General features: G+C 48.1%; 1 protein-coding gene across 5 annotated transcripts in view; it reads left to right on the forward strand.

Annotated features, from left to right (window-relative positions):
- Nucleotides 1–26,775, forward strand: part of BCO1 (beta-carotene oxygenase 1) — a 52,663-nt gene that overhangs the window by 9,903 nt on the left and 15,985 nt on the right. For 4 of the 5 annotated variants that reach the window (XM_063797862.1, XM_016930232.4, XM_016930233.4 and 1 more), the window contains exons 3-7: nucleotides 11,297–11,426; nucleotides 13,755–13,902; nucleotides 16,250–16,397; nucleotides 19,513–19,736; nucleotides 21,762–22,019. In XM_063797862.1, coding sequence (XP_063653932.1) covers nucleotides 11,297–11,426; nucleotides 13,755–13,902; nucleotides 16,250–16,397; nucleotides 19,513–19,736; nucleotides 21,762–22,019 — 908 coding nt within the window. The remainder of the gene's footprint in view (nucleotides 1–11,296; nucleotides 11,427–13,754; nucleotides 13,903–16,249; nucleotides 16,398–19,512; nucleotides 19,737–21,761; nucleotides 22,020–26,775) is intronic. The other variant, XM_016930231.3, reaches the window with a different exon arrangement.

A 26,775-nucleotide genomic window follows, 5' to 3' on the forward strand; every position in this document is an offset into this window, starting at 1 on the left:
TTATATAATTATTAATTTCTTTTGAGCTAGTCAGCAATTATTTTTTGAATGTGTACTCTATGCCAGTGACTTGCTCTAACATTTACACATGAATAGAGACACCATGGGTGAAAAGCGCGAGCTCTGAGTCTGCAATACCTGGCAGATTTTACTGTGACTCAGCTACAGAATGGGTGGTTCCATATTTTGCTGACAGCACTAAATCTTAATGATTCCTTTCTTTTCTAAACAGAAGTTCCCAATGATTCTTGGAAATAAATACTGTTCTGGATGAGGAACATAGAAGGTAAATACACCAGTGGTGGCCGGGCGCGGTAGCTCACGCCTGTAATCCCAGCACTTTGGGGGGCCGAGGTGGGCAGATCACCTGAAGTCGGGAGTTCAAGACCAGCCTGGCCAACATGGGAAAATCCTATCTCCACTAAAAATACAAAAATTAGCCGGATGTGGTGGCAGGCACCTGTAATCCCAGCTACTCGGGAGGCTGAGATAGGATAATTGCTTGAACTCGGGAGGCAGAGGCTGTGGTGAGTTGAGATCATGCCACTGCACTCCAGCCTGGGTGACACAGTGAGACTCCGTCTCCGAAAAAAAGCACCAGTGGTTTTCCTTCCATGAGGCATTGCTTCTCCAGGCTGCCAGCTCCTCCATGGTCTCTTTCTTTCTTTCTTTCTTTTTTTTTTGAGATGGAGTCTCACTCTGTTACCCAGGTTGGAGTGTGGTGGCACAATCTCGGCTCGCTGCAACCTTCGCCTTCGAGGTTCAAGTGATGCTCATGTCTCAGCCTCCTGCGTAGCTAGGATTATAGGCACATGCCACCACATCCGGCTAGTTTTTTTTTGTTGTTTTTTTTTGTTTTTTGAGACGGAGTCTGGCTCTGTCACCCAGGCTGGAGTGCAGTGGCACGATCTCGGCTCATTGCAACCTCCACCTCCCAGGTTCACGCCATTCTCCTGCGTCAGCCTCCCAAGTAGCTGGGACTACAGGCTCCCACCACCAGGCCTGGCTAATTTTTTGTATTTTTAGTAGAGATGGGGTTTCACCGTGTTAGCCAGGATGGTCTTGATCTCCTGACCTCGTGATCTGACCGCCTTGGCCTCCCAAAATGCTGGGATTACAGGTGTGAGCCACTGTGCCCGGCCCCGGCTAGGTTTTTTTGTATTTTTAGTAGAGATGGAGGTTTCATCATGTTGGCCAGGCCGGTCTCGAACTCCTGACCTCAGGTGATTCACCAGCATGGGCCTCCCAAAGTGCTGGGATTACAGGCGTGAGCCACCGCGCCCGGCCGAGTCAGTTTTATTCATAATCTGGAATTGGCTGGGAAAATAGGAAACCCAGGAATTACACCCAATGATTTGGTTTCCCTCCATCTTTCTCTTAGACCTAGGCCAGCGTCTGAGGGTTCATGCCCCACTCTGCTTGGCAGGCATCATTTTGCCAATCTGCGGCATAGGGTGGGAAGGCCCAGAGTGCGGGGAGCCTGCCTGAATTGTGGTGTCTTCATCATCTAGCATGGGGCCTGGCCCAGAGGGGCGCTTGGAAGCTGTATATGGAGCTGAGATGGTACAGAGAGGCAGTCGTTGTTTTGGTAGACAGAGGCAATACTTTCCCAATCAAACTCTTCAATATTTACTACAAAGAGGGTTTGCTGGGCCCTGCCCCAAGTGTTTCATGTCCATCCACAACTCAGCCCTCCCCGTCACTCCTGAGGAGGATAGCCTGGGGACTACCACAGTTTTAGAGATGAGGAACTAAGTCCCAGAGAGGCCAAGTCACTTACCCAAAAGCACACAGCCAAGAGTTGGTAAAGGTCAGACATCAACGCAATACTCTCTAACTTCAGAATCCCAAGTCCTAACCATTGTGCAATTCAGCCCTGTTTCCCCTTCCCACCAGCTCCTGCCTCCCCATCTCTCCATCCCAATCCTCTCAGTGCTGCCAGCTTGCCAGTGCTGGTGTGGCATAGCCTGGCTTCATCTCTCCTCTCCTCTAGGACTCTCCGTGGCACCCCATTGTCTAATGGTGGGAAGATACACCAGAAATGTTCAGTTCCACTCTAGCGGGTTCAGAAGAGAACACGTGGGGAGGTTGGGGTCCCTGATAAGCTGAAAACACAAAGCCAATAACTCTCAAAAAGTGGTTTGTGTGCCTCCTTTCTCAATAAAGCTTTTTTTCTTTTTTTTTTTTTTTTTTTTTTGAGATGGAGTCTCACTCTGTTGCCCAGGCTGGAGTACAGTGGCACGATCTCGGCTCACTGCAGGCTCTGCCTCCCAGGTTCAAGCGATTCTCGTGCCTCGGCCTCTGGAGTAGCTAGGATTACAGGCATGAGCCACCATGCCCGGCTAATTTTTGTATTTTTAGTAGAGATAGGGTCTCGCCATGTTGGCCAGGTTGGTCTCGACCTCCTGACCTCAGGTGATCCACTTGCCTGGACCTTCCAAAGTGCTGGGATGACAAGTGTGAGCCACCGCGCCTGGCCATTCAGTAAAGCTTTGAATCCTGAAAGCTGCACAGGGCTTGAGTGCATCATAGTCCTCAAAGATAGCGTTTGTGTTTCTGACACACTTCCCAGGTGACCCCGAGCCCTCTGAGGTTTGACAATCCCTCCACAATGGGCCTCTAGCCTGGCTGCCCAGGCCTAACCAAGACCATGTTATTAATACTAATAATCAGAAGAACCGTGGGCTAGTGAACAGCCTTCTGTACCTTTTTAAAGCACCCAGGTGATTCCAGTGTAGATGCAGGTTAGGTGCTTAAGACCAAACATCTAACTTAGAGAAAAGACTTTGGAGCAAGAAACAAAAAGGCAGAAAATAGCTTGTGGCCTTCAGTAGAGGCCAGTAGAAATTAATACCCTAAAAAAAAAAAAAAACAAAGAGGGACCAGAGGTTGTGGTTCATGCCTATAATCCCAGCACTTTTAGAGGCTGAGGTGGGAGGATCCCTTGAGCCCAGGAGTTCAAGACAAGCCTGGGTAATATAGTGAGACCTGGTCTCCACCAAAAAATCAAAAAGTTAGCCAGGCATGGTGGTATGCACCTATAGTCCCAGCATCTTAGGAGACTGAGGCAGGAGGATCACTTGATCCTTGGAGGCAGAGGCTGCAGTGAGCCGAGATCACACCTCTGCACTCCATCCTGGGTGACAGAGTGAGACTTCATCTAAAAAAACTTCAAAAAGAAAAACATGTAAAAAATAACAAAGATATGAACAAAAAACGCAGAGTACAGAGGGAGAAGCTGGGTGAAGGGTACAAGAACACTCCTTTCTGTACATCTAAAATTATTTCAAAGTAAAACGTTTTTACAAAGCAGGCATAGAGATGAGTGATTCCAAGTCTCCCTCATTAATGATATTTGTTAATTTTCCAATAAAATTAACAGGCAAAGTCATTGTACCACCAGGATTTGAACATTGGAAAGTTTCTTTTATATATACCCACACACACACACACGCACACACACACACATATATGTGTGTGTGTGTGTGTGTGTGTATATATATATATATATCTTCCCTTCTTCCCCAAAATATCAAACTTGACCTAGTTCTAGAAGATCCCAGGCAGGAGCACGTCTGTTGGCACATGTCCCTTCAGAAGGAATGTGGCTAATTGGGCTCTCCTGAAAGCAGACTGCTGGGGAATGCATGGAGGCTCCTTCTGTAATCTCAACCTCAAAGTCCAGGGTCAGCCTTGAGTAATTCCAGACACCTACTTTCCTGTGGTCACCAGGCACTCCATGCTCTGGGGCTGGATGTTTATAGGAAATGGGCAGCCTGTTCACTACCCAGCCTGGGTGTTTATATTTCTTTCTTTCTTTTTTTTTTTCTTTTCTTGTGTGTGTGTGTGTGTTTTTTTTTTTTTTTTTTTTTTTTTTTGAGATGGAGACTTGCTCTGTCACCCAGGCTGGATTGCAGTGGCATGATCTCAGCTCACTGCAACCTCTACCTCCCAGGCTCAATTCTCCTGCCTCAGCCTCCCAAGTGGCTGGGATTACAGACACCCGGCACCATGCCCAGCTAATTTTTATATTTTCATTAGAGACGGGGTTTCACCATGTTGGTCAGGCTGGTCTTGAACTCCTGACCTCAGGTGATCCACCTGCCTCGGCCTCCCAAAGTTCTGGGATTATAGGCGTGAGCCACAGCACCCAGCCAATATTTCAAGTGAACAGAATTCAACATTTCAGGTCAAGCACCTTAGCCAATGCCTTGTGGGTGGTGACTCCCAGCAACAGTAACCAGTGAAAGACAGGCTGGCTCAAGGGGGAGATAAGGGTGGCCTTAAGTGGGCCTCTGTCTCCATGTAGCATGTAGCTGAGGACCAGTGAGTATGTGTGGCCTTGCTCACCCACAGATGAGTCCGCCTGCCACCCGGATTTTCTTGGACAATGCAGTTTCAACAGCCTTTGTTTACCAAGCGCATGCTGGGAGTCAATGTGCAGGACCCCTTACATCACCTCATCTCGTTTAAAACTGCCCACCTCACCACTTGAGGTCAGGAGTTCAAGACCATCCTGGCCAACATGGTGAAACCCCCTCTCTACTAAAAATACAAATATTAGCCAGGCATGGTGGCAGGCACCTGTAATCCCACCTACTCAGGATGCTGAGGCAGGAGAATTGCTTGAACCCAGGAGGTGGAGGTTGCAGTGAGCCGAGATCGAACTACTGCACTCCAGCCTGGGTGACGGAGCAAGATGTTGTCTCAAAAATAAAAAATAAAGATAATAAAACTGCCCACCTAGAAGGGGAGGACTATGTGATTCCCAGCTTCCAGTCAAGGAGACTGAGGCTCGATGAGATTAAGAGAACTGCCCAAGGTCACCCAACCTGGATGAGATGAAACCTAGAGCCGAAGCCTTGATCACTCTGTCTACTGCATCTCAATACTCTACGCAGCTTTTCTTGAGCACCTACTATGTGCACAGTGCTTTGCAAGCCTCAAATGTCACGTGACTCTGCAAGGACTGTGTCACGATCCTCATGTCATAGTGGAGGGGACAGATTCCTGACTGTTACCAAGGTCAAGTGCATGGTTGGTACATGATGAAGCCAGGATTCATATCCATGTGGAGATTGAGCCTCCTTAGCAACAGGAATCCTGGCCATTCTGCTCATTGTTACATTTTCACTCCTGGCCCATCAGGGCAGTTAATAAATAATGGTTGAAAGCATGAACTCAGGGCCTGGTCAGCCCCAAAGCTCAGGCTCCTAACCGTTCCTCCATATTTCTTTCTGCTGCCCAGGAATAAATCTCCCCCTACAGAAATATCTCAGTGAGGCTGGGCACGGTGCCTCACACTTGTAATCCCAGCACTTCAGGATGCCAAGGCGGGAGGATCGCTTGAGTCCAGGAGTTCAAGACCAGCCTAGGCAATATAGCAAGATCCCATCTCTACAAAAAATAAAAAATTAGCCAGGCATGGTAGCACGCACCTGTAGTCCCAGTTACTTGGGAAACTGAGGTGGGAGGATCACTCGAGGCTGGGAGATTGAGGCTGCAGTGAGCTGTAATTGCGCCACTGCCCTTAGCCTGGTGACAGCAAGACCCTGTCTCACAAAGAAAGGAGAAAGAAATATCTCAGTGACACTTATTCACACAGTAACCACCCCTGAAAAGATGTTTGCATAAAGGGTAGATGATTGTCTCTTAGGAACACAAGTAACCTCCTGAAGACTGGAGGAGGAACTAGCAGGTCTTTCATGATCTCCCTCAATTTTATTTTACTGTATATTTTTTTCTTTGAGGTGGAGTCTCCCTCTGTCACCCAGGCAGGAGTGCAATGGCACAGTCTCAGCTCACTGCAACCTCTGCCTCCTGGGTTCAAGCAATTCTCCTGCTTCAGCCTCCCGAGTAGCTGGGACTATAGGTGCGTGCGACCATGCCCGGCTAATTTTTTTTTTTTTTTTTTTTTTTTTTGTATTTTTAGTAGAGACAGGGTTTCACCATGTTGACCAGGCTGGTCTCGAACTCCTGACCTCAGACGATCCACCCATCTCGGCCTCCCAAAGTGCTGGGATTACAGGCATAAGCCACCACACCCAGCATTTTTTTTTTTTAATAGATAAGGGCTTCCTACATTGCCCAGGCTGATCTCGAACACCTAGCCTCACCTTTTTATGTGCCAGGACAACAAGCCTGAGCCACCACGCCTCCCCTCAATTTTCTTATAATTAGTGTTACTATTATTGTCATTATGTCCATCCAAGTGCACAGGTGGGAGTCATTGCCTCTGGAATGTACATTCAAATCCTTTGGCAATGGACATGGAAACACAACCCCAAGGGCAAAACAAGTTGAAACTCTTCAAAGTCAAGATAGCGGTTACCCTGGAGGGGGAAGAGGTTAGTGACAAGGTGGATATATGAGGCTAGCGTTCAGGGGGCTGCTCTGGTCCTGTTTCTCTTTTTGAGGCAGGGTCTTGCTCTGTTGCCCAGGCTGAAGTGCAGTAGTGCGATCTTGGCTCACTGTAGCCTTGACCTCCCAGGCTCAAGTGATCCTCCCGCCTCAGCCTCCTGAGCAGCTGGGACTACCATACCCATCTGATTTTTGTATTATTTGTAGAGATGGGGTCTCGCCGTGCTGCCCAAGTAGTCTTGAACTCCTGGGCTCAAGTGATCCTCCCCTCTGGGCCTCTCAAACTGCTGGGATTACAGGCATGAGCCATTGCACCTGGCCCCAGGTCCTGTTTCTTGATCAGGATGTAGTTTGCGTGGGTAGGTCCCATTTGTGAAACCTCAGCAGGCTGGATGTCATCAAGCTGCACATCTCTGTAGGAGTGATTTTAATTGGAAGGTGCAGACAGAACACTCAAACTGATTGTTCTTGCTGTGTTAGGATCTTGGTTAAGAGGGCCAGCTTTAGATGCCCATTGCTGGCCTTCGACTCCAGATTACCACTCACTAGCTGTGTGGCTTAAGACAAGCTGCTTAACCTCTCTGTGCCTCAATTTTATTAGCTGGGAAATAAGTTTGCAGGGCTGTGAGTACCCAAGCCCTTTGTACTTCATTTGGTAAAAAAGTTGGAACCTTTAAGCACTGTTTAGATCTTGCTTTATTTTGCTATTAATTAACAAATGACATTATGTTTTTTTTTTTATTTTTTATTTTTTGAGATGGAGTCTCGCTCTGTTGCCCAGGCTGGAGTGCAGTGGCGTGATCTCAGCTCACTGCAACTTCTGCCTCCTGGGTTCGAGCGATTCTCCTGCCTCAGCCTCCCAAGTAGCTGGTAGCTGGGACTACAGGTGCCTCCCACCACACCCAGCTAATTTTTGTATTTTTAGTAGAGACAGGGTTTCACCGTATAGGCCAGGCTGGTCTCAAACTCCTGACCTTGTGATCCGCCTGCCTCAGCCTCCCAAAGTGCTGGGATTATAGGAGTGAGCCACCATGCCCAGCCTTTCTTTCTTTCTTTCTTTCTTTCTTTCTTTCTTTCTTTTTCTTTCTTTATTTATTTATCTTTGACATTGAGTCTCGCTCTGTTGCCCAGGCTGGAGTTCAGTGGCACGATTTCGGCTCACTGCAAGCTCCGCCTCCCAGGTTCAAGCAATTGAACCTCCCGAGTAGCGGGGACCACAGGTGCCCACTACCCCGGCTATTTTTTTGTGTGTTTTTAGTAGAGATGGAGTTTCCCCATGTTGGCCAGGCTGGTCTTGAACTCCTGACCTCAAATGATCCACCTGCCTCTACCTCCCAAATTGCTAGGATTACAGGCATGAGGCACTGTGCATGGCCGATTTTTTTTTTTTTCCAGCGAATGCATTTCTGGTTGGAGTATTCTACTTGCTTCCAGTGTTGTGAGTATGAAACCAGATAACACACATCAAGTGCCCAGCACAGTGTTTAGCATGCTGGTGCTCAATCAATGCTGGCGATTAGTACTAGTTTCCTTTTCCTAAGATATCAAAAGGCACTGGGCGAGAATTTCTTGGAAACATGTTGTCTCCTCTAAGCCCATCCTGTGGCAGTCAACATATGATGGGCGTTTCTGAGGTCAACTCTTTGGTTATTGGAATGCAATGTCACTGTGTCCCAGGCTTGGCTTTTCCGTGTGTTGTAATTGTACCAACACTGGAAGCACATACTATACCACGAAAACGAAATGCGTTCTGTAAAAGGAAAAAATCATAATGTCATTTGCGAATTAACAGCAAAATAAAATAAAACACTGCCTCTTTCAGGCCCCTCCCCGAGGTTTCAAACTGCCCACGAAATAAAGTTCTCAGGGCTGGTGCAGTGGTTCATGCCTGAAATCCCAGCGCTTTGGGAGGCCGAGGCAGGCAGTTCACCCGAGCTTAGGAGTTTGAGACCAGCCCGGCCAACAGAGTAAAACCTCGTCTCTACTAAAAATACAAAAATTAGTCGGACATGATGGCACATGCCTGTAGTCCCAGCTATTTGGGAAGCTGAGGCAGGAGAATCGCTCGAACCTGAGACGTGGAGGTTACAGTGAGCCAAGATCGTACCACTGGACTCCAGCCTGGGCGACAGAGTGACTCCATCTCAAAAAAGAAAAAAAAAAAAGTTATCAGGCCTGCAGACCTAGTAGGACCCCTCAACCCATTTCCCAATTTCATTTCACTCCTGTCCTCCAAATCCCTCTCTAATGTTCCAGCCCAGCCGAACTCAACGCCTGCAAGAAGGGATCTGCATTTTCCCAACTCCAGGCGTTTGCTTACAGACCTCTTAGCGGGTGAACAGGACAGCTCTGCCGTCTCTCCCCAGCATATTGCCGTCAAATTCTACTCATCCTTTAAGAGCTGTTTCATGCACCACCTCCTCCCTGAAGCTTCTCCTGACTTATTCCCAGCTGGGAAGGACCTCCTCTCACCCCTGCCCCAGGAGGAATCCATGGATGTGGGTTTTTTGTTGTTGTTGTTGTTGTTGCTTTTTTTGTTTGTTTGTTTTTTGAGACGGGGTCTCGCTCTGTCGTCCAGGCTGTAGGGCAGTGGCGCAATCTTGGCTCACTGCAGCCTCTGCCTCTTGGGTTCAGGCAATTCTGTCTCCTCAGCCTCCTGAGTAGCTGGGATTACAAGGGTGTGCCACCATACCCAGCTAATTTTTGCATTTTTAGTAGAGATGGGGTTTCACCATGTTGGCCAGGCTGGTCTCAAACTCCTGACCTCGGGTGATCCACCCACTTTGGCCTCCCAAAGTGCTGGGATTACAGGCGTGAGCCACCGCACCCGGCCTAGATGTGTTATTTTACATAGCAAAAGAAACTTCGCAGGCTAGGCAAACGCCTGCAATCCCAGCACTTTGGGAGGCCGAGGCAGGTGGGTCTCCTGTGGTCAGGAGTTCGAGACCAGCCTGACCAACAGGGCAAAACCCTGTCTCTACTAAAAATATTTTAAAAATTAGCTGGGCGTGGTGGCACATGCCCGTAATACCAGCTACTCGGGGAGGCTGAGGCAGGAGAATCTTTTGAACCAGAGAGGCTGAGCTTGCAGTGAGCCAAGATTCCACCATTGCACTCCAGCCTGGGTGACAGAGTGAGACTCCATCTCAAAAAAAAAAAAAAAAAAAAAGAGAGAGAGACTTTGTAGATGTGATTAGATGAAGGATCTTGAGATGGGGGAGGTGATCTGACATTAGGGATGGGCCCAGTGTAATCTCAAGAGAGAAGCAGGAGGGTCAGCCTCAGAGGAGATGTGATACTGGGACAGGAGACAGGGGTCACAGTGACGCAGCCATGAGCCAGGAAAGGCAGCAGCTTCTCAAAGCTAGAAAAATCAAGGAACAGACCTCCCCTGGAGCCTCCAAAAGGAACTAGCCCTGTGGACACCTTGATTTTAGCTCTGTAATTCCCATTTCAGACTTTCTTCCAAACTGTGAGATAATGAGTGTATGTTGTGTGAAGCCACTAAGTGAGGGGTAAGTCATTACAGCAGCAGTAGAAAACTAACACAGGTCTAGAACCATCTGGTATATTTTGAGGTTGGTCTCAATGGACTGGTCAAGAGATTTATGCCATGAGTTAGACTCTCTGCAGAATTTGGATGAATTAGACATTGAACACAGGTCTGACCCTCTATTGCTACGCAGGATTGGGCATTAGGTCACCTCCTGGTTGTGTTCAATATCAAACGTTACTCCAGGGAGACTGAAGTGATCAACTGGGCTTCTGGAGGCAGCGCTCCCAGGACTGAACGGGGCCCTGGGGAAACCCACCCCACATATGCAGCCTTCTAGATTAGTCCTCCAGCTCTGCTCCTTCCCTGGAGGGACACAAACAGGGTGGAAGGGATGACTGATTCTGGTCAGCACTCTCAGATGGGTGACCTTGGGCAAGGTGAAAGAATGTTTCTGAGCCTGAGTTCCTTCCTATGGAAAATGGAGCTAAGAACAGACATATTTTGCATTAGCACATTTTGCATTGCTATAAAGGAATACCCAAGACCGGGTAATTTATAAAGAAAAGAGGTTTATTTGGCTCACGGTTCTGCAGGCTGTACAGGAAGCAAGGCACCAGCATCTGTTTGGTTTCTGGCGAGGGCCTCAAAAAGCTTTGGCTCATGGCAGAAGGCACAGGGGGAGCAGGCATGTCACATGGTGAAAGAGAGAGAGAGAGAGGAGGGAGGGATCTTTTAAACAACCAGATGTTGCATGAACTAATAGAGTGAGAACTCACTCATCACCAGAACAACACTAAGCCATTCATGAGGGACCCACCCCCATCACCCAGACACCTCCTCCTAGGCCCACCTGCAACATCACAGGCTTCAACATGAGATTTGCAAGGAACAAAACATTCAAACCGTAACACATACTTATCCAGCCATACTGTTGTGAGTCAGGAGTGAGAAAATGTGTGTCTAAAATTATATTCCAGGCCGGGCATGGTGGCTCACACTTGTAATTTCAGCACTTTGGGAGGCTGAGGCGGGTGGATCACCTGAGGTCAGGAGTTCAAGACTAGCCTGGCCAACGTGGTGAAACCCCATCTCCACTAAAAATACAAAAATTTGCTGGTCGTGGTGGCGCATGCCTATAATCCTAGCTACTCAGGAGGCTGAGTCAGGAGAATCACTTGAACCCAGGAGGCGGAGGTTGCAGTGAGCCGAGATCGCACCATTGTACTCCAGCCTGGGCAACAAGAGCAAAACTCAAAAAAATAATAATAATAAATAAAATTATATTTAAAATGTGAATTGTATCAGCCCTGTGTACTAAAGGAGCTTGTCCTAGTGAAATAACCACCTTCTTCTCCCAATAAAACCCGTACAAGGACTGACATTGATTTTAAAGCCCTGTGAAGGCGTCAGCCTGAGATTATGCTGGTTCTTCTCTTGCAGGTGAAGTCTATTACAGGAGCAAATACCTGAGAAGCGATACCTACAACGCCAATATTGAGGCAAACAGGATTGTGGTGTCTGAGTTTGGAACAATGGCCTATCCGGACCCCTGCAAAAACATATTTTCCAAGTAACTGCCTATTTTAAATCTGAGCAAATTTCATACTTCTTGCTATCCTTGATGGCTGAAATAACCAGCATTTGCTCCTCTGACGATTCTCTTTAGGGTAGATGAAAACTCCACATGACTGCCCTTTAACCAGAGGTGCTACATAGTTCTTGATCACTGATTGCCAGAGAGACTAAGAGCATTTGACAAATTATTAGAAGCCATCCCACATGGCTGGTGGGAAAGCAATTTGGAATCATCTGTCAAAATTATAAATGCATATTCCCTTCAGCCTAGAGATCTGCTTACTTGCATAGAAAATGACACATGCACCAGGTATTTGTCATTTATGGCTGCATCATTTGTTGTAACAAGTAGCTGAAAACAACCCAAATGTTCATTAAAAGAGGAGTGGTTAAATCCGTAACAGTAAAACTGTACGAGAAAATGCCATGTAGAAGTAAAAAGGAATGAGGATGTTCTCTTTGCACTCTACAGAAACTTTTCCAAGATAGACTAAGTGGAAAAAAAAAGGAAGGTGTAGAAAGAGCATGTTATAAGCTGTACTTTGTGTGAAAAAGCAGTAAGAAATCTAAATTAAATTTTGCTTGTACATGCATAAAGAAACTAGGAAAGGATGCACAGGGGCAGATGGATGTTGAGGAGAGGGAGAGATTTTTTGCTGTGTATATTTCATTTCATTTCATTTCATTTCATTTCATTTATTTATTTATTTATTTAAGACGGAGTTTCACTCTTCTTGTTCAAGCTGGAGTGCAATGGCGCAATCTCAGTTCACCGCAACCTCTGCCCCCCAGGTTCAAGTGATTCTCCTGCCTCAGCCTCCCAAGTAGCTGGGATTACAGGCACCCACCACCACGCCCGGCTAATTTTTATATTTTCAGTAGAGACGGGGGTTTCACCATGTTGATCAGGCTGGTCTTGAACTGCTGATCTTAGGTGATCCACCCACCTTGGGCTCCCAAAGTGCTAGGATTACAGGCATGAGCCACTGCGCCTGGCCACTGTATACATTTTAAATCATCTGGATTAGGATCCATATGAATGTGTTACATATCTGACAGTTAAATTCTTGGCCAGGGAATCAGGCCTGCCATCAGTATCTTCTTTCTGAAACTCTCTAGATGTAGAAGAGTTATGAAAGAGTTGAAGGGTAGGCTGGCCTAGAGATGGAAGATTGCTTCTGCTTTTTTGAGAACTGAAGTCATCTCTACCATTCCAGTATCCAGCTCTAAGGCTAGCTCAGAGCAAGCACTGAATTCACATTTGCAAATAGGAGGTGTGGAGCAGGAGCCAGTGAGAAAGGAGGAGGAAAGAGCAAAGGAATTTAAAACCACCATACTTACCTGGTAGGGGAGATAGCAGGATCACGAATTTGAAACCACGACCTGGAGGTCCTGGAACCAAGCCTCCTTGTTGTTCCCGTGTTTGCCAGTAGGAGGAGCACTCCCCAATACACCGATACAGGATTTGCCAATTTCACCACCCATAAACCCCTCTGGTTTTTCTTTCTTCTTGCTTTGAGTGTACCTTCTGATCAAATGAGCTATGTGTTCTTAACTCATAATTAGTTTGTTTTCCTTTTTAAATTAAAAACTAATTTCCTGGATAAATTCGAGATAACCAGTGTGGACTCACATTCCTGGCAAAGCAGATATCAACTGCGTTGTTAGGCTTTGGGAGCCGTTACGAGTTCATATATGATTTCCGTAGAGCTTCTTGACATACTTTGGAACAGTATGTCTTGCTGACTCTGATGTTAGAGACCTTTGGGTTTTGGGGAGTCCAGGAGGATCAGCTGGTGACCATGGCATTCCGGCCGACTCATTTCTTAGCTGACTCAACGTGGGGGTGTCTTTGGGGTGTCTGAGTTCTTAGGATTCCTCAGGTGACCCATTGGGACCCAGTTGCTTTTTCTTCCTTAGTTGAAGTAAAGCATTTTTTTTTTCTTTGAGACAGAGTCTCGCTCTTTCGCCCAGGCTGGAGTGTAGTGGCGCCATCTCGGTTCACTGCAAGCTCCGCCTCCCGGGTTCACGCCATTCTCCTGCCTCAGCCTCCCTAGTAGCTGGGACTACAGGCACCTGCCACCACGCCCGACTGATTTTTTGTATTTTTTAGTACAGACGGGGTTTCACCGTGTTGGCCAGGATGGTCTCAATCTCCTGACCTCGTGATCCGCCTGCCTCGGCCTCTCACAGTGCTGGGATTACAGGCACCCGGCCGAAGTAAAGCATTTTTAAGTGGTAGGAAAACTAAAGCCATCAAGGATAGACTTCTCTGGCTGGGTGGACATAGCCACTGACTCTGTTGATTTGCTTTTCTCCCCAGAGCTTTCTCCTACTTGTCTCACACCATCCCCGATTTCACCGACAACTGCCTGATCAACATCATGAAGTGCGGAGAAGACTTCTACGCGACCTCAGAGACCAATTACATCAGGAAAATCAACCCACAGACTCTGGAAACCCTGGAGAAGGTATCAACACATATGTAACCAGCATCACTTCCTGACTCAAGAAAGGGAGAGTCGGCGACGGCCGGGGTGAGGTTGCTCAGCCTGCAAGGAGCTTACCAGGGAAGCCCCTCCTCTAACACCGTTGGATCCCGTGCCCTAGCGCCACACTTACTGCTAGATGCTAGGCAGGGACTGTGTTGTTTTTATCTTTGTGTCTGTATCAGTTTCCTGGGGCTGATATAACCAAGTCCTACAAAAAAGATTGCTTTAAACAACAGAAATTGGCTGGGTGCGGTGACCTACACCTGTAATCCCAGCACTTTGGGAGGTCAAGGTGGGCAGATCACCTGAGGTCAGGAGTTTGAGACCAGCCTGGCCAACATGGTGAAACCCCATCTCTACCAAAAATACAAAAATTAGCCAGGCGTGGTGGCATGTGCCTGTAATCCCAGCTACTCTGAGGCTGAGGCAGGAGAATCGCTTGAACTCAGGAGGGGGAGGTTGCAGTGAGCCCAGATTGCACCACTGCACTCCAGCCTGCGTGACAGAGCGAGACTCTGTCTCAAACAAAAGCAGAAACAAAAAAAACAAGACAAACAAATAAAAAAACAGAAATTTACTCTCTCACAGTTCTGAAGGTTAAAAGTCTGAAACCAAGGTGTCAGCCCGGCCATGCTCTCTCTGAAGACTCTAGAGGAGGGTCCTCCCTGGCCCCTTCCTGGCTTCTAGCAGTTGCCGGCAACCCCTGGTGTTCCTCAGCTTGTAGATGCATCCCTCCAGCCTCTGCCTCAGTCTTCACACTGCCTCTCCTTATGGGGCTATGTATCCAAATGTTCTGCCTTTTTTTTTTTTTTTTTGAAAAAGTGTCTTGCTGTGTCGCCCAGACTGGAGTGCAGTGGTGCGATCTCAGCTCACTGCAACCTCCGCCTCCTGGGTTCAAGCGATTCTTCTGCCTCAGCCTCCTGAGTAGCTGGGACTACAGGCACGTGCCACCACACTTCGCTAGTTTTTTGTATTTTTGGTAGAGATGGGGTTTCACCGTGTTAGCCAGGCTGGTCTTGGTCTCCTGACCTCATGATCAGCCCTCATGATTACAGGTGTGAGCCACTGCACCCAACCATGTTCTGCCTTTTATAGAGACACAAGTCATTGCATTAGGGCCCACCCCACTGCAGTATGACCTCATCTTAACTTAATGGCATCTATAAAGAGCTTATTTCCAAGTAAGGTCACAGTCACAGGTACCCAGCGTGAGGACTTCAACCTATCTTTTTTGCAAGACACAATTCAACCCATAACTGTGTTCATAATTCTTGGCACTGAGGGAGTTCACTGAGAATTTGAATGAATGACTGTTGAAATGCCTGCGATTCTCAGCAATCCTACCTTCTATTGACCTGAAGAGGGAGGCATTAGGCAAAAAGCTAGGGCACAAAAATCCGTGCCCAAGCACATGCCTTTCCTGGGAAGAATCAAGTCAACATTTTGGTGGGAATCAATAGACCCACTTTCAATTTTCTCCAGCTGGCTGTTCAAAAGTCCGATGTCTCTGCAATACGTTTTAACGATCTGTTAAAGAGATGAGGCTTTTCTTAGCTGTGAAATTATGTCCAGCTCCTTTTAAGCTAGACGGCATCGGTCCAACTGATGATGCTTTCCACAGGGCTACAGAGAGGAAATGCTGGAAGAGAAAGGAGTTATCTGACTCTGGGCTGGAGGTTGTGTTTTTCTAGGGGAGGAAGGGCAGACGGTTGGTCTGCGGCCACTCCATCATTCTGCAGCTGTGGACTGCAGAGTGAGGGTCATTATTCAGCTCGTTGATCAAGCTTCACTTTGACCAAATGTTTTTGTAACCTCTCCATTCCCAGAATAATCCTCTAAGAGAGGCCTAGAGATTTATGCTTCTGTGCAATGCAAAAGGGCAGAATTTAAGCCAGAATGACAGAGCTGTGGCCAAGATTAGTTCAAAGGCTACCTCTCTGCCCAGGTCATTGCTCAGAGCTTTCTGCAGTGAGGAATCTTGTTTCCATGTTGAGGATTCCAGCAAGGTCAGGCAGCAGGATTGGAACGATAGCCACAGAAGCACACCAGCTCCCTAACTCCCCTGCAACCTATTAGCTGTCTGAGCCCCTCAAATCCCCATGTGAGGTTGTATCAGGTCACAAGAGTGAAAGTCTTCTTTAAAAGCAAATTCTGTATCGTTTTCAGATCAACAGAGTGCAAAAATATCCCTCATCTCTCTGAACCTAGAATCAGTCACGTTTTCACAGGACTTCAACCTTTCTCCTTTGAAAAACCACGGGATGTCATATCTTGCAGGTTGATTATCGTAAATACTTTAAAAAACAGGAGGTGTCATATCTTGCAGGTTGATTATCGTAAATACGTGGCGGTAAATCTGGCAACGTCACATCCCCATTATGATGAGGCTGGAAATGTTCTAAACATGGGCACGTCCATTGTGGAAAAGGGGAAGACAAAGTATGTGATTTTTAAGATCCCTGCCACAGTACCAGGTAGGCCACTCTGGGGAATTGAATAAAACACAAACAACCAAGTGTGGCTCCTTCTGAAGAGTTCTGTTTTTCGTTGATGACACAAGATCCAGCGTGGTACTTTCTCCCGTAGATTATTGAGGTGGACCATGAAGTCAGTACTTTCCTTTAGAAGAGAAGAGGAGTTGCTGGGATTCCTCTTGGAAGAAAGAAATCCCTTTACTATTCTAATTTCCTTTTATTTAGGCTCCAGTTTATTATTTTATTAATTTATCCACCCATCTACCATCCATCCATCCATCATCTATTTACCATCCAACCATTCGTTCATCTACCATCCATCCGTTCATGCATCTACTCACCATCCATCTATCCACCATTCATTCAGCTACTCACTATCCATCCACCCACCTACCCACCATTCATCCACCTATCCATCACCCATCCACCATCCGTCCACCCATCCACCTATCCACCACTTATCTAGCCAGCCACCCACCATCCATCCACCTATCCACCATCCATCCATTCATCCATTCACCCACCTACTCATCCACCCACACACCATCCCTCCATCCATCCATCTACCCACTATCCATCTACCCACCCACCATGAATCCATTCAACCATCTACGCATTCTCCCATCCATCCACCCATCCACCATCCATCCATTCATCCATCCACCCACCATCCATCCACCATCTATCTACCCACCCATCCTGAATCCATTTATCCATCTACCCATTCTCCCATCCATCAACCCATTCACTTACCCACCATCCATCCATCCATTGAGCTTCCCACCCACTCATCCATCCATCATTCATCCATCCATCCACCCACCCATCCACCATCCATCTATTCATCCATCCACCCACACACCATCTACCCATCCATCCGTCCACCCACCATCCATCCACCATCCATCTACCTACCCATCCACCCACCCACCATGAATCCATTCATCCATCTACATGTTCTCCCATCCATCCACTCATCCACTTATCCACCATCCATCCATTGAGCCACCCACCTGCCCATCCATCCATCATTCATCCATCTACCCACCATCTATACACCCACCATCCATCCATCTATGCATCTACCATCCATCCATCCACCCACCCAACATCCATCTACCATGTGCATCTACCACCCATCTATTCACTCACCATCCTTCCATCCACCAGCTATCCATCCACCCACCATCCATCCATCTATCTACTATCCACCGATTCTTGCATGCACCCACCCACCCACCTATCGATTCGTCTTTCCATCCATTCAGTTTTTCAGTCTCCTGACAAACCTTTCTATGACAAGGTTATGCCACCTACTTTCATTCCTAGCCCCTGCAGCCAGGTTTCCAGGGCTGTTTAGGGAGCTCAGCCGTGCTGGGATCCACTCCAGATCCCTGCCCTGTTCTCCAGGCCTTCTGGACCTTCTCCATGTGGGGCTGGGATCTTGGAGCATAGCCCAGGCTGACTGTGATTGCATGATCCTGAGGGGGAGGAGGCGGAGGCTCTTAGCCCATGTTTGTCCAGGACCCTCCTGGGAACCACACCCAGGAGACTTAGGCCTGTGAGGACAGCTGACAGGACTCAGGAGACAGTGCAGAACTACAACGGTGCTTCCTCTGACCTTCTAGTTTAAAAAAAACTAGTTTCTGCCTGTGATCCTTGCTGCTCCCCCATCCCCCACTGTCTTGTAGAGCCCCCTGAGCAAACTACCAGGCACTGCCTGGAGATGTGAGCCTTCGAGGTCAGAAGGTACACGGAGTGTACTTGCTAAATAGAACTCTCATTAATTAAGCCAGTAAACGGATATAGGGGTCAAGCTCAGAATCCTAGAATGCCATACCTGGGGATTGTCTAGGCATTTGAGTTTGCCACCTTGTATTACAGAGGAGGACTGTGAGGCTCAGGGGATCAGATGACACACCCCAGCCACACAGCTCCCAGGAGCCACTGACATCCTGCAAGCAGAGATCCTCTGAGCACCTGCTCCATGCTGGTGGTGGCACTGCGACTCATGCCCCATCCTGCTCCTCCCAGGCCACAGTGCTTTTCGTTTCAGTTTGCATTGTGTTCCATTTGTTTTATAAAGACGATAACTATCCCACAACCCCACAGCATCCCTCCCACCAGCCAGCTGTTTACAGGGTGCACAGGTGGCCACAAGAGAGGTGGGGAAGTTTGCAGATAACTCATTATAAGCCAGCCGTAGGCCTGGGTGGGGAGGCCTTTTGACCAGCGAGTGACTCATGCTTGCAGAGGAATAAGAAAACTGAACACGTATTGAGCACCTTCCATGTTTGGGTGCAGGGCGAGGCACATGGATGACTGCTTTATTTCATTCTCTTCTCTACCTTCACTGTATGAGAGTCGTAATCCTTGATAAAAGAGGAGGAAGGCGAAGGGGGCTGTGTTTTCTTGGCTTAACCCTATGACTCTGACCATAATGATAGCCCATTCCACTAAGCCTCAGTTTCCCATCTATAAAATGGCCATCCTACAGCACCGCTTGACTATCTGCATTTATATAAAACCCCTAATCATGGCCGGGCGAAGTGGCTCACACCTGTAATCCCAGCACTTTGGGAGGCCGAGGCGGGCAGATCACCTGAAGTCAGGAGTTCGAGAACAGCCTGGCCAACATGGCAAAACCCCATCTCTACTAAAAATGCAAAAATTAGCCAAGCGTGGTGGCGTGAGCCTATAGTACCAGCTACTCGGGAGGCTGAGGCAGGAGAATTGTTTGAACCTGGGAGGCGGAGATTGAAGTGGGCTGAGATCGTTCCCCTGCATTCCAGTCTGGGCAGCAGAGGGAGACTGTATCTCAAACAAACCAGTGGAGGCAGGATTTAGCCCCCAGGCTATAGGTGAAGACACCTTACCTGCAGGGCTCCCTCTTGGTTCAGTGGTTTTCAGATTGTATATGGGGTGGGTGCTGAGTGGAAGGTCTCAGCCTGGCCCCCTGCAGCAGCTGCAGCAACCTCGTTGTCTGTCTACGCGTTGCTGTTTAATGTAAAGGTTTTTTTCAGCAATCAAGTCAGTTTGTAGGGGATGGTGGTGTGGTCTTGGGGGGCCAGCCAGATCCTGCACAATTCCTAAGGCTTGCTTTTTGTCTTGCTAGAGGGCAAGAAGCAGGGGAAGAGCCCCTGGAAGCACACAGAGGTGTTCTGCTCCATCCCGTCCCGCTCCCTGCTCTCCCCAAGCTACTACCACAGCTTTGGAGTCACCAAGAACTATGTCATCTTCCTTGAGCAGCCTTTCAGGTTGGATATTCTCAAGATGGCAACCGCATACATCCGGAGAATGAGCTGGGCCTCCTGCCTGGCTTTCCACAGGGAGGAGAAGGTGAGGTCTGGCTGGACTCTAGCCCAGTGGGTGCTGGCTGCCCGTGGAGGGAGGCTGGTGTGCAGGAGGGTGAAGGTTAAGGCAAGGAAGTGGCATGGAAGAGGGAGGAGGCTACCAGAGGCATCTACCCACCTTCCAGCAAGTTCTGAAGCTGGATGGTCCTTCAGAATGGCCCCCAGGCCTTTGTACTCCCACAGTGATGAGTTATTGGATGAGGCTGTCCAGGCAAGGGGGTGCCACCTTGGGCAAACATGGAAGCCCTGGCGGTCCCCATATGCCCAGCAGCAAAAGGAGTGAGTCCTCAGTCCTGATGGAGAGCTGGGCTCCTCCCCACCTCCGCCCTGTTGACAAGACCCCTTAACCATGTCTGCTACCAGTGTGAGCGTTGGGGCGGTAACGGCCAGAGGTTTAGACATTGTAATGACAGTATGTTCCACCAGACAGTTGAATAGAAACCTCTCCTTCCATTCAGGCACACCTGAGTGCTCAAAGTATGTATGCACATATTGCATGCTTGTATATGCACATATGCATGTATATGTGTACATGTATATGTGCATGTATGTGCATATGTGTATGAATACATGTACGTGTGCTTGGGTGTATGTATGTATTACTAGTGTTTATTTACTTGTTGGGTTTTTATTGTGGGGGGGTTATTTTTGAGACAGAGTCTTGCTCTGTCACCCAGGCTGGAGTGCAGTGGTGCGATCACAGCTCACTGCAGCCTCAACTTCCCAGGCTCAAGTGATCCTCCCAAGTAGCTGGAACCAGAGGCACATGTCTCTATGCCTGGCTAATTTTTTGTTGTTTTGTAGAGATTGGGGTCTTGCTATGTTGCCCAGGCTAGCCTCAAACTCTGGACTCAAGTGATCCTCCTCCCTTCCCTTCCCAAAGTACTGGGATTACATGTGTGAGCCATTGCACCTGGTCTTTTTTTTTTTTTTTTGCATTGTCACTTCACTTTTGTAAAATATCCAGTAGTTCTCAGTGTTATCTATTCAAAGAATATACAAGTATAGAAAGCCATGTATAAAATCCTCCCCAACTCACTTCCCCCCTCCTGCCTCCCGTCCACCCCCACGTCTGAAGGGAGCCACCACTACCCACTGACACTGTGTTACTCCACCATCTCTGCCTTCACATGCACTTTTAGTTTTTCTTTTTCTTTTTCTGTTTTTTGAGATAGAGTCTCACTCTGTCACCCAGGCTGGAGCGCAGTGGTGCGATATCAGTTCACTGTAACCTCCGCCTACGTATCAAGCTATTCTCCTCTCTCAGCCTCCTGAGTAGTTGGGATTATAGGCATACGCCACAATGCCTAGTGAATTTATTTATTTATTTATTTTTTGAGACGGAGTTCCACGCTTGTCGCCTAGGCTGGAATGCAATGGCACATTCTTGGCTTACTGCACCCTCCACCTCCTGGGTTCAAGCGATTCTCCTGCCTCCACCTCCTGAGTAGTTGGGATTACAGGCAAGTGCCACCATGCCTGGCTAATTTTTTGTATTTTTAGTAGAGATGGGGTTTTGCCATGTTGGCCAGGCTAGTCTTGAACTCCTGACCTCAAGTGATCCACCCGCCCGGCCTCCCAAAGTGCTCAGATTACAGCATGAGCCACTGCACCCTGCCAAGCCTCCAGTCTTAGATGGAGCCTGGCACCTGGCAGATTCTCCCCAACTTGGTCATTGCCAGGGAGCTGGGATGTCAGCACAATGGAACAAGGGGACTGTGCACACTGGAGCTTCTCTCCAAACACTGTCCTCCTAGTGACTGCAAAGACTCTGGCAGCAAAGCATCCCTCCTCTCCATCTGAAAGATATTCTCATGGAAATACAATAAACAGCTCTCATTTTGGGGGGCACTTTTGCCTGTCTGGTGTTGTGGAGCACACACAGAATGCAGAATGGGGACACAGTCCTAAGCCTAGCTCCTGGCGGGGCTGGGTTTTGTTCAGCCCCCAGATGCCACAGTGCCAGGCTGAGAGAGGGTGAGCTGAGCCCTTGATGTGTGTCCTTTTTCAGACTTATATCCACATCATCGACCAAAAGACCAGGCAGCCTGTGCAGACCAAGTTTTACACAGACGCCATGGTGGTTTTCCATCACGTCAACGCCTACGAAGAGGACGGCTGCATCGTGTTTGACGTCATTGCCTACGAGGACAACAGCCTCTACCAGCTCTTCTACCTGGCCAACCTGAACCAGGACTTCAAGGAGAACTCCAGGCTCACCTCGGTCCCCACCCTCAGGAGATTTGCCGTGCCCCTCCACGTGGACAAGGTAATGGCTTCCAAGGAGGTCCCTTTTCTTTCTAGAGAGATATCGGCCCAGGTGGGAAGCTACTTTGGCCCTTATTTGATTGACATTGAAATCCAAAATGAACAGTTCTTGAAAAAAAAAAAAGTTTTCATTGTTTTTCCCAAAGTAGTACCGATTCATTATAAAAACTTTAGAAAATATAGATAAGTAAAAAGGAGAAAAAAATCCCTATAAACCTATCACCGAAGATGATCACTGTGGATATATATGTTTGTCTCCCAGTCTCTCTCTCTGTGTCTCTGTGTGTGTGTGTGTGTGTGTGTGTGTGTGTATGAATCTTCATTTTAATCATATCGTACATAATTTTTTTTTTTTTGAGACGGAGTCTCGCTCTGTCACCCAGGCTGGAGAGCAGTGTTGCGATCTCTGCTCGCTGCAAGCTCCACCTCCCGGGCTCACGCCATTCTCCTGCCTCAGCCTCTGGAGTAGCTGGGACTACAGGTGCCCGCCACCATGCCTGGAGAATTTTTTGTATTTTTAGTAGAGACAGGGTTTCACCGTGTTAGCCAGGATGGTCTGGATCTCCCGACCTCATGATCCACCCACCTCGGCCTCCCAAAATGCTGGGATTACAGGCGTGAGCCACCGCACCTGGCTGTCATACATAATTTTTAACAGCTTTATTGAGATGTAATTGACACAGCATACAATTTGCCCTTTTATTTATTTTATTTTTTTTGAGACAGAGTCTCGCTCTGTCACCCAGGCTGGAGTGCAGTGCCATGATCTAAGCTCACTGCAACCTCTGCCTCCTCGATTCAAGCGATTCTCCTGCCTCAGCCTCTCAAGTAGCTGGGATTACAGGCGCCTGCCACCACGCCCAGCTAATTTTTGTATTTTTAGAAAAGACGGGGTTTCACCATGTTGCTCAGGCTGTTCTTGAACTCCTGACCTCAGGTGATCCACCCACCTTGGCCTCCCAAAGAGCTGAGATTACAGGCGTGAGCCACCGTGCCTGGCCTAATTTGCCAATTTAAAGTGTTTGACAGCTTTTGGTATGTTTTCACAGTTGTGCATCCACCACCACGATAAATTTTAGAACATTTTCATCACCTCCAAAACACACCCCACACCCCTTAGCCATCACCTCCTAGTCCTCCCCTCCCTGCCCCAGGCAACCTGTCATCTGCTCTCTGTCTCTGCAGACTTGCCCTTTCTAGACATCACGTATAAATGGAGTCTTACAATACGTGATCTTTTGTGTCCGGCTCCTTTCACATAGCACAGTGTTGTCAAGGCTCATCTGTGTTGTAGTCCGTATAAGTGCTTCATTTCTTCTTGTTGTTGTTGTTGGTTTTTGCTTGTTTGTTTGTTTTGACACAGTCTCGCTCTGCCGCCCAGGCTGGAGTGCAGTGGTGTAATCTCGGCTCATTGCAACCTCTGCCTCTGAGGTTCAAGCAATTCTTGTGCCTCAGCCTCCCCAGTAGCTGGGATTACAGGTACCCATCACCATGCCTAAGTTTTTGTATTTTTAGTAGAGGTGAAGTTTCGCCATGTTGCCCAGGCCGGTCTCGAACTCCTGAACTCAGGCAATCTGCACCCGCCCCCCCCCCCCCCCCAGCGTCTCCCAGAGTGCTGGGGTTTCAGGTGTGAGCCACCGTGCCCGGCCAGTACTTCATTTCTTTTTATGGATGAATAGGTACATACTATCTTACAGACTGCTTTTCTTTTCTTTTCTTTTCTTTTTTTTTTTGAGAAGGAGTCTCGCTCTGTCGCCCAGGCTGGAGTGCAGTGGTGCAGTCTCAGCTCACTGCAAGCTCCGCCTCCCGGGTTCAAGCCATTCTCCTTCCTCAGCCTCCCAAGTAGCTGGGACTACAGGCACCTGCCACCACGCCTGGCTAATTTTTTTTTTGTATTTTTTAGTAGAGACAGGGTTTCACCGTGTTAGCCAGGATGGTCTCAACTTCCTGACCTCAAGATCTACCCGCCTTGGCCTCCCAAAGTCCTGGGATGACAGGCGTGAGCCACCGCGCCCGGCCCAGACTGCTTTTCTACCTATTTATGTATCGAAACATCTCTCCATGACATTAAATATTCTTTGAAACATCATTTTAAACATTTGCCTAATCGTTCATGGCAGGGATTCATCACCATTTGCTTACACAATTCTCTGATGTTGAAAGTTCCGTTCTTGCACTAAGAATGACCACCAGGCTAGACATTATCCCCAATTAGGGTGATGTGGCCCAGGCTCTGGGCTTGACTTACGGAGACTTACAAAGGCTTCTGGCTCCAGAACTCACTGACTTCATGACTTAATTAATTTAAATGAAACCAAATTCAATTCAATTAAATGTTGATGGCTTACATTGACTAAGTGCACGTTATGTGCCAGGTACTTTGCTAAGCATTTTGTTTTTCTTACCTCACTTAATGATCAAAACAACCTGTGGGAAACGTCCCTGTAGCAGCCTCATTTTACAGATGAACAAACTGAGGCTCAGAGAAGTTAAGAAATGTGGGCAAGGTCACAGCCCAGAGTTGCAGAGCCAAGACCGGAACCTGCCCCAGTCTGTCTCTAAACCCCCATTTTTTTTTTTCTTTTTGTGGGGGATGGAGTCTTGCTCTGTCACCCAGGCTGGAGTGCAGTGGTTTAATCTCGGTTCACTGCAATCTCCGCCTCCTGGGTTCAAGCGATTCTCCTGTCTCAGCTTCCCAAGAAGCTGGGATTACAGGCACGTGCCAGCACACACAGCTCATTTTTTGTTTGTTTGTTTGTTTGTTTGTATTTTTAGTAGAGATGGGGTTTCACCATGTTGGCCAGGCTGGTCTTGAACTCCTGACCTCAAGTTATCCACCCACCTCGGCCTTCCAAAGTGCTGAGATTACAGGCATGAGCCACCGTGGCTGGCCCTAAACCCCTGTTTGTAACTACGAAGGAGTAAGGAACTCTGCTATTCTCCCCAGTATCCCTAACTCCTAGGAAAGAGCCTCAGATGGGCCACACTTGGCACTCTGCAGGCCTGGCAGACGGTCCTACAGTGTCCAGGGAGCCTTTTCCCACCCTTACCACCCAGTTTCTCAGTGCAGGAATTCAGCCACCCTCCCAGCCAGTGGGCAGGGGAGCTGGCGTTTGAACTGAGGTTTGTCTGACTCCAGAGCTGGGGTCCTCTCCCATCTCTCCAGCATTTTCCCACCCATGGCCATTTGTGTATCTCTGCCATGGTTTTTGTCATATTTTATATCACCTCTACTTAACATTTAAAAATCCTTTTTTTTTTTTTCATTTCAATCAATTCACTCTACTTAGCTCATTTGAAAGGAAACACATCACTACCCAGTAGAAAGCTGGCAATGCTTGCTGCACAGAGAAGACAAGCATGAGAATAAAATAGTGGAAATAAAGCAGAGGTCTTGAGCTCCAGCCAGAGGGCTGTGGCTTGCCAAGACCTGATCTCTCTGTGAAAAAGCAAAGTTTTAAAAGTATTAGGCATTAAAGACATCGTGGCACCGCACTGAGACTCTCCTTGACCTAGTCAGAACAACTGGAAGAGAAAAACGCATTGATTTTCTCCCCTATGTGACTCAGGGCTATTGGATGAACAGCCATGTCCCATGAAATCAGCACATGAGCCCTGGGCCCCTGCACCCCTGCACCCCTTGCTCCAGAAGCACCGCAGTGCAGCCCCTCAGACTTTCTCCTGGTTCCAGGAAGTACTGAGGAGTAACAAGGCACAAAGGTAGTAAGTCTCAAGGCTGACCTCAGCCTAGGGATAGTACAACAGAGAGGAACATACTCCCTCCCACTGCCACACCTTACAAGATTTTATAACCTTTTGTCATGCTCGAGAATGCTTTGCTGCCTTGGAACCAAGCTAAGAATGTTAGCTTGTGTATCTTTTTTTTTTTTTTTTTTGAGACAGAGTCTTGCTCTGTCGCCCAGGCTGGAGTGCAGTGGCGTGATCTCGGCTCACTGCAAGTTCCGCCTTCTGGGTTCACGCCATTCTGCTGCCTCAGCCTCCCTAGTAGCTGGGACTACAGGCGCCCGCCACTACACCTGGCTTATTTTTTTGTATTTTTGGTAGAGACGGGACTTCACCGTGTTAGCCAGGATGGTCTCGATCTTCTGACCTCGTGATCCGCCTGCCTCAGCCTTCCAAAGTGCTGGGATTACAGGCGTGAGCCACTGCGCCCAGCCCCCTAGCTTGTGTACCTTTAAAAGCCATCATGTGTTCAGGCACAGTGGCTCACGCCTGTAATCCCAACACTTTAGGAGGCCCAGGCAGGTGATCACCTGAGGTCAGGAGTTCAACACCAGCCTGGCCAACAAGGTGAAACCCTGTGCCTGCTAAAAATGTAAAAATTAGCTTGGCGTGGTGGCCCCTGCCTGTAATCTTAGCTACTTGGGAGGCTGAGGCAGGAGAATTGCTTGAACCCAGGAGGTGGAGGCTGCAGTGAGCTGAGATCCCGCCACTGCACTCCAGCCTGATCCCGTCACTGCACTCCAGCATGGGCAACAGAGTGAGACTCCATCTCAAAAAAAAAAAAAAAAGAAAGCTGTCATATGAACCATCTGCTGCTTTGAAACTAGCAAAGAAAAGCAAGCCCTGGGATGGGTAGCTCCAGCCACGCTTTTTAATTGCTACTTGTTGTCTCTTAAATATGTCTTCTTACTGCACTTTCAATGGCTCCGCCTGCATAGTGAAATCAGAAAGTCAGGCAGATGGACAGAGCCTTACATGCCCTGATCCAGCAGCTTCGGCTCCACCCCATCCAG

Source organism: Pan troglodytes, chromosome 18 (genome assembly GCF_028858775.2).
Source record: "Pan troglodytes isolate AG18354 chromosome 18, NHGRI_mPanTro3-v2.0_pri, whole genome shotgun sequence".
NCBI classification, from domain to species: Eukaryota; Metazoa; Chordata; class Mammalia; order Primates; family Hominidae; genus Pan; species Pan troglodytes.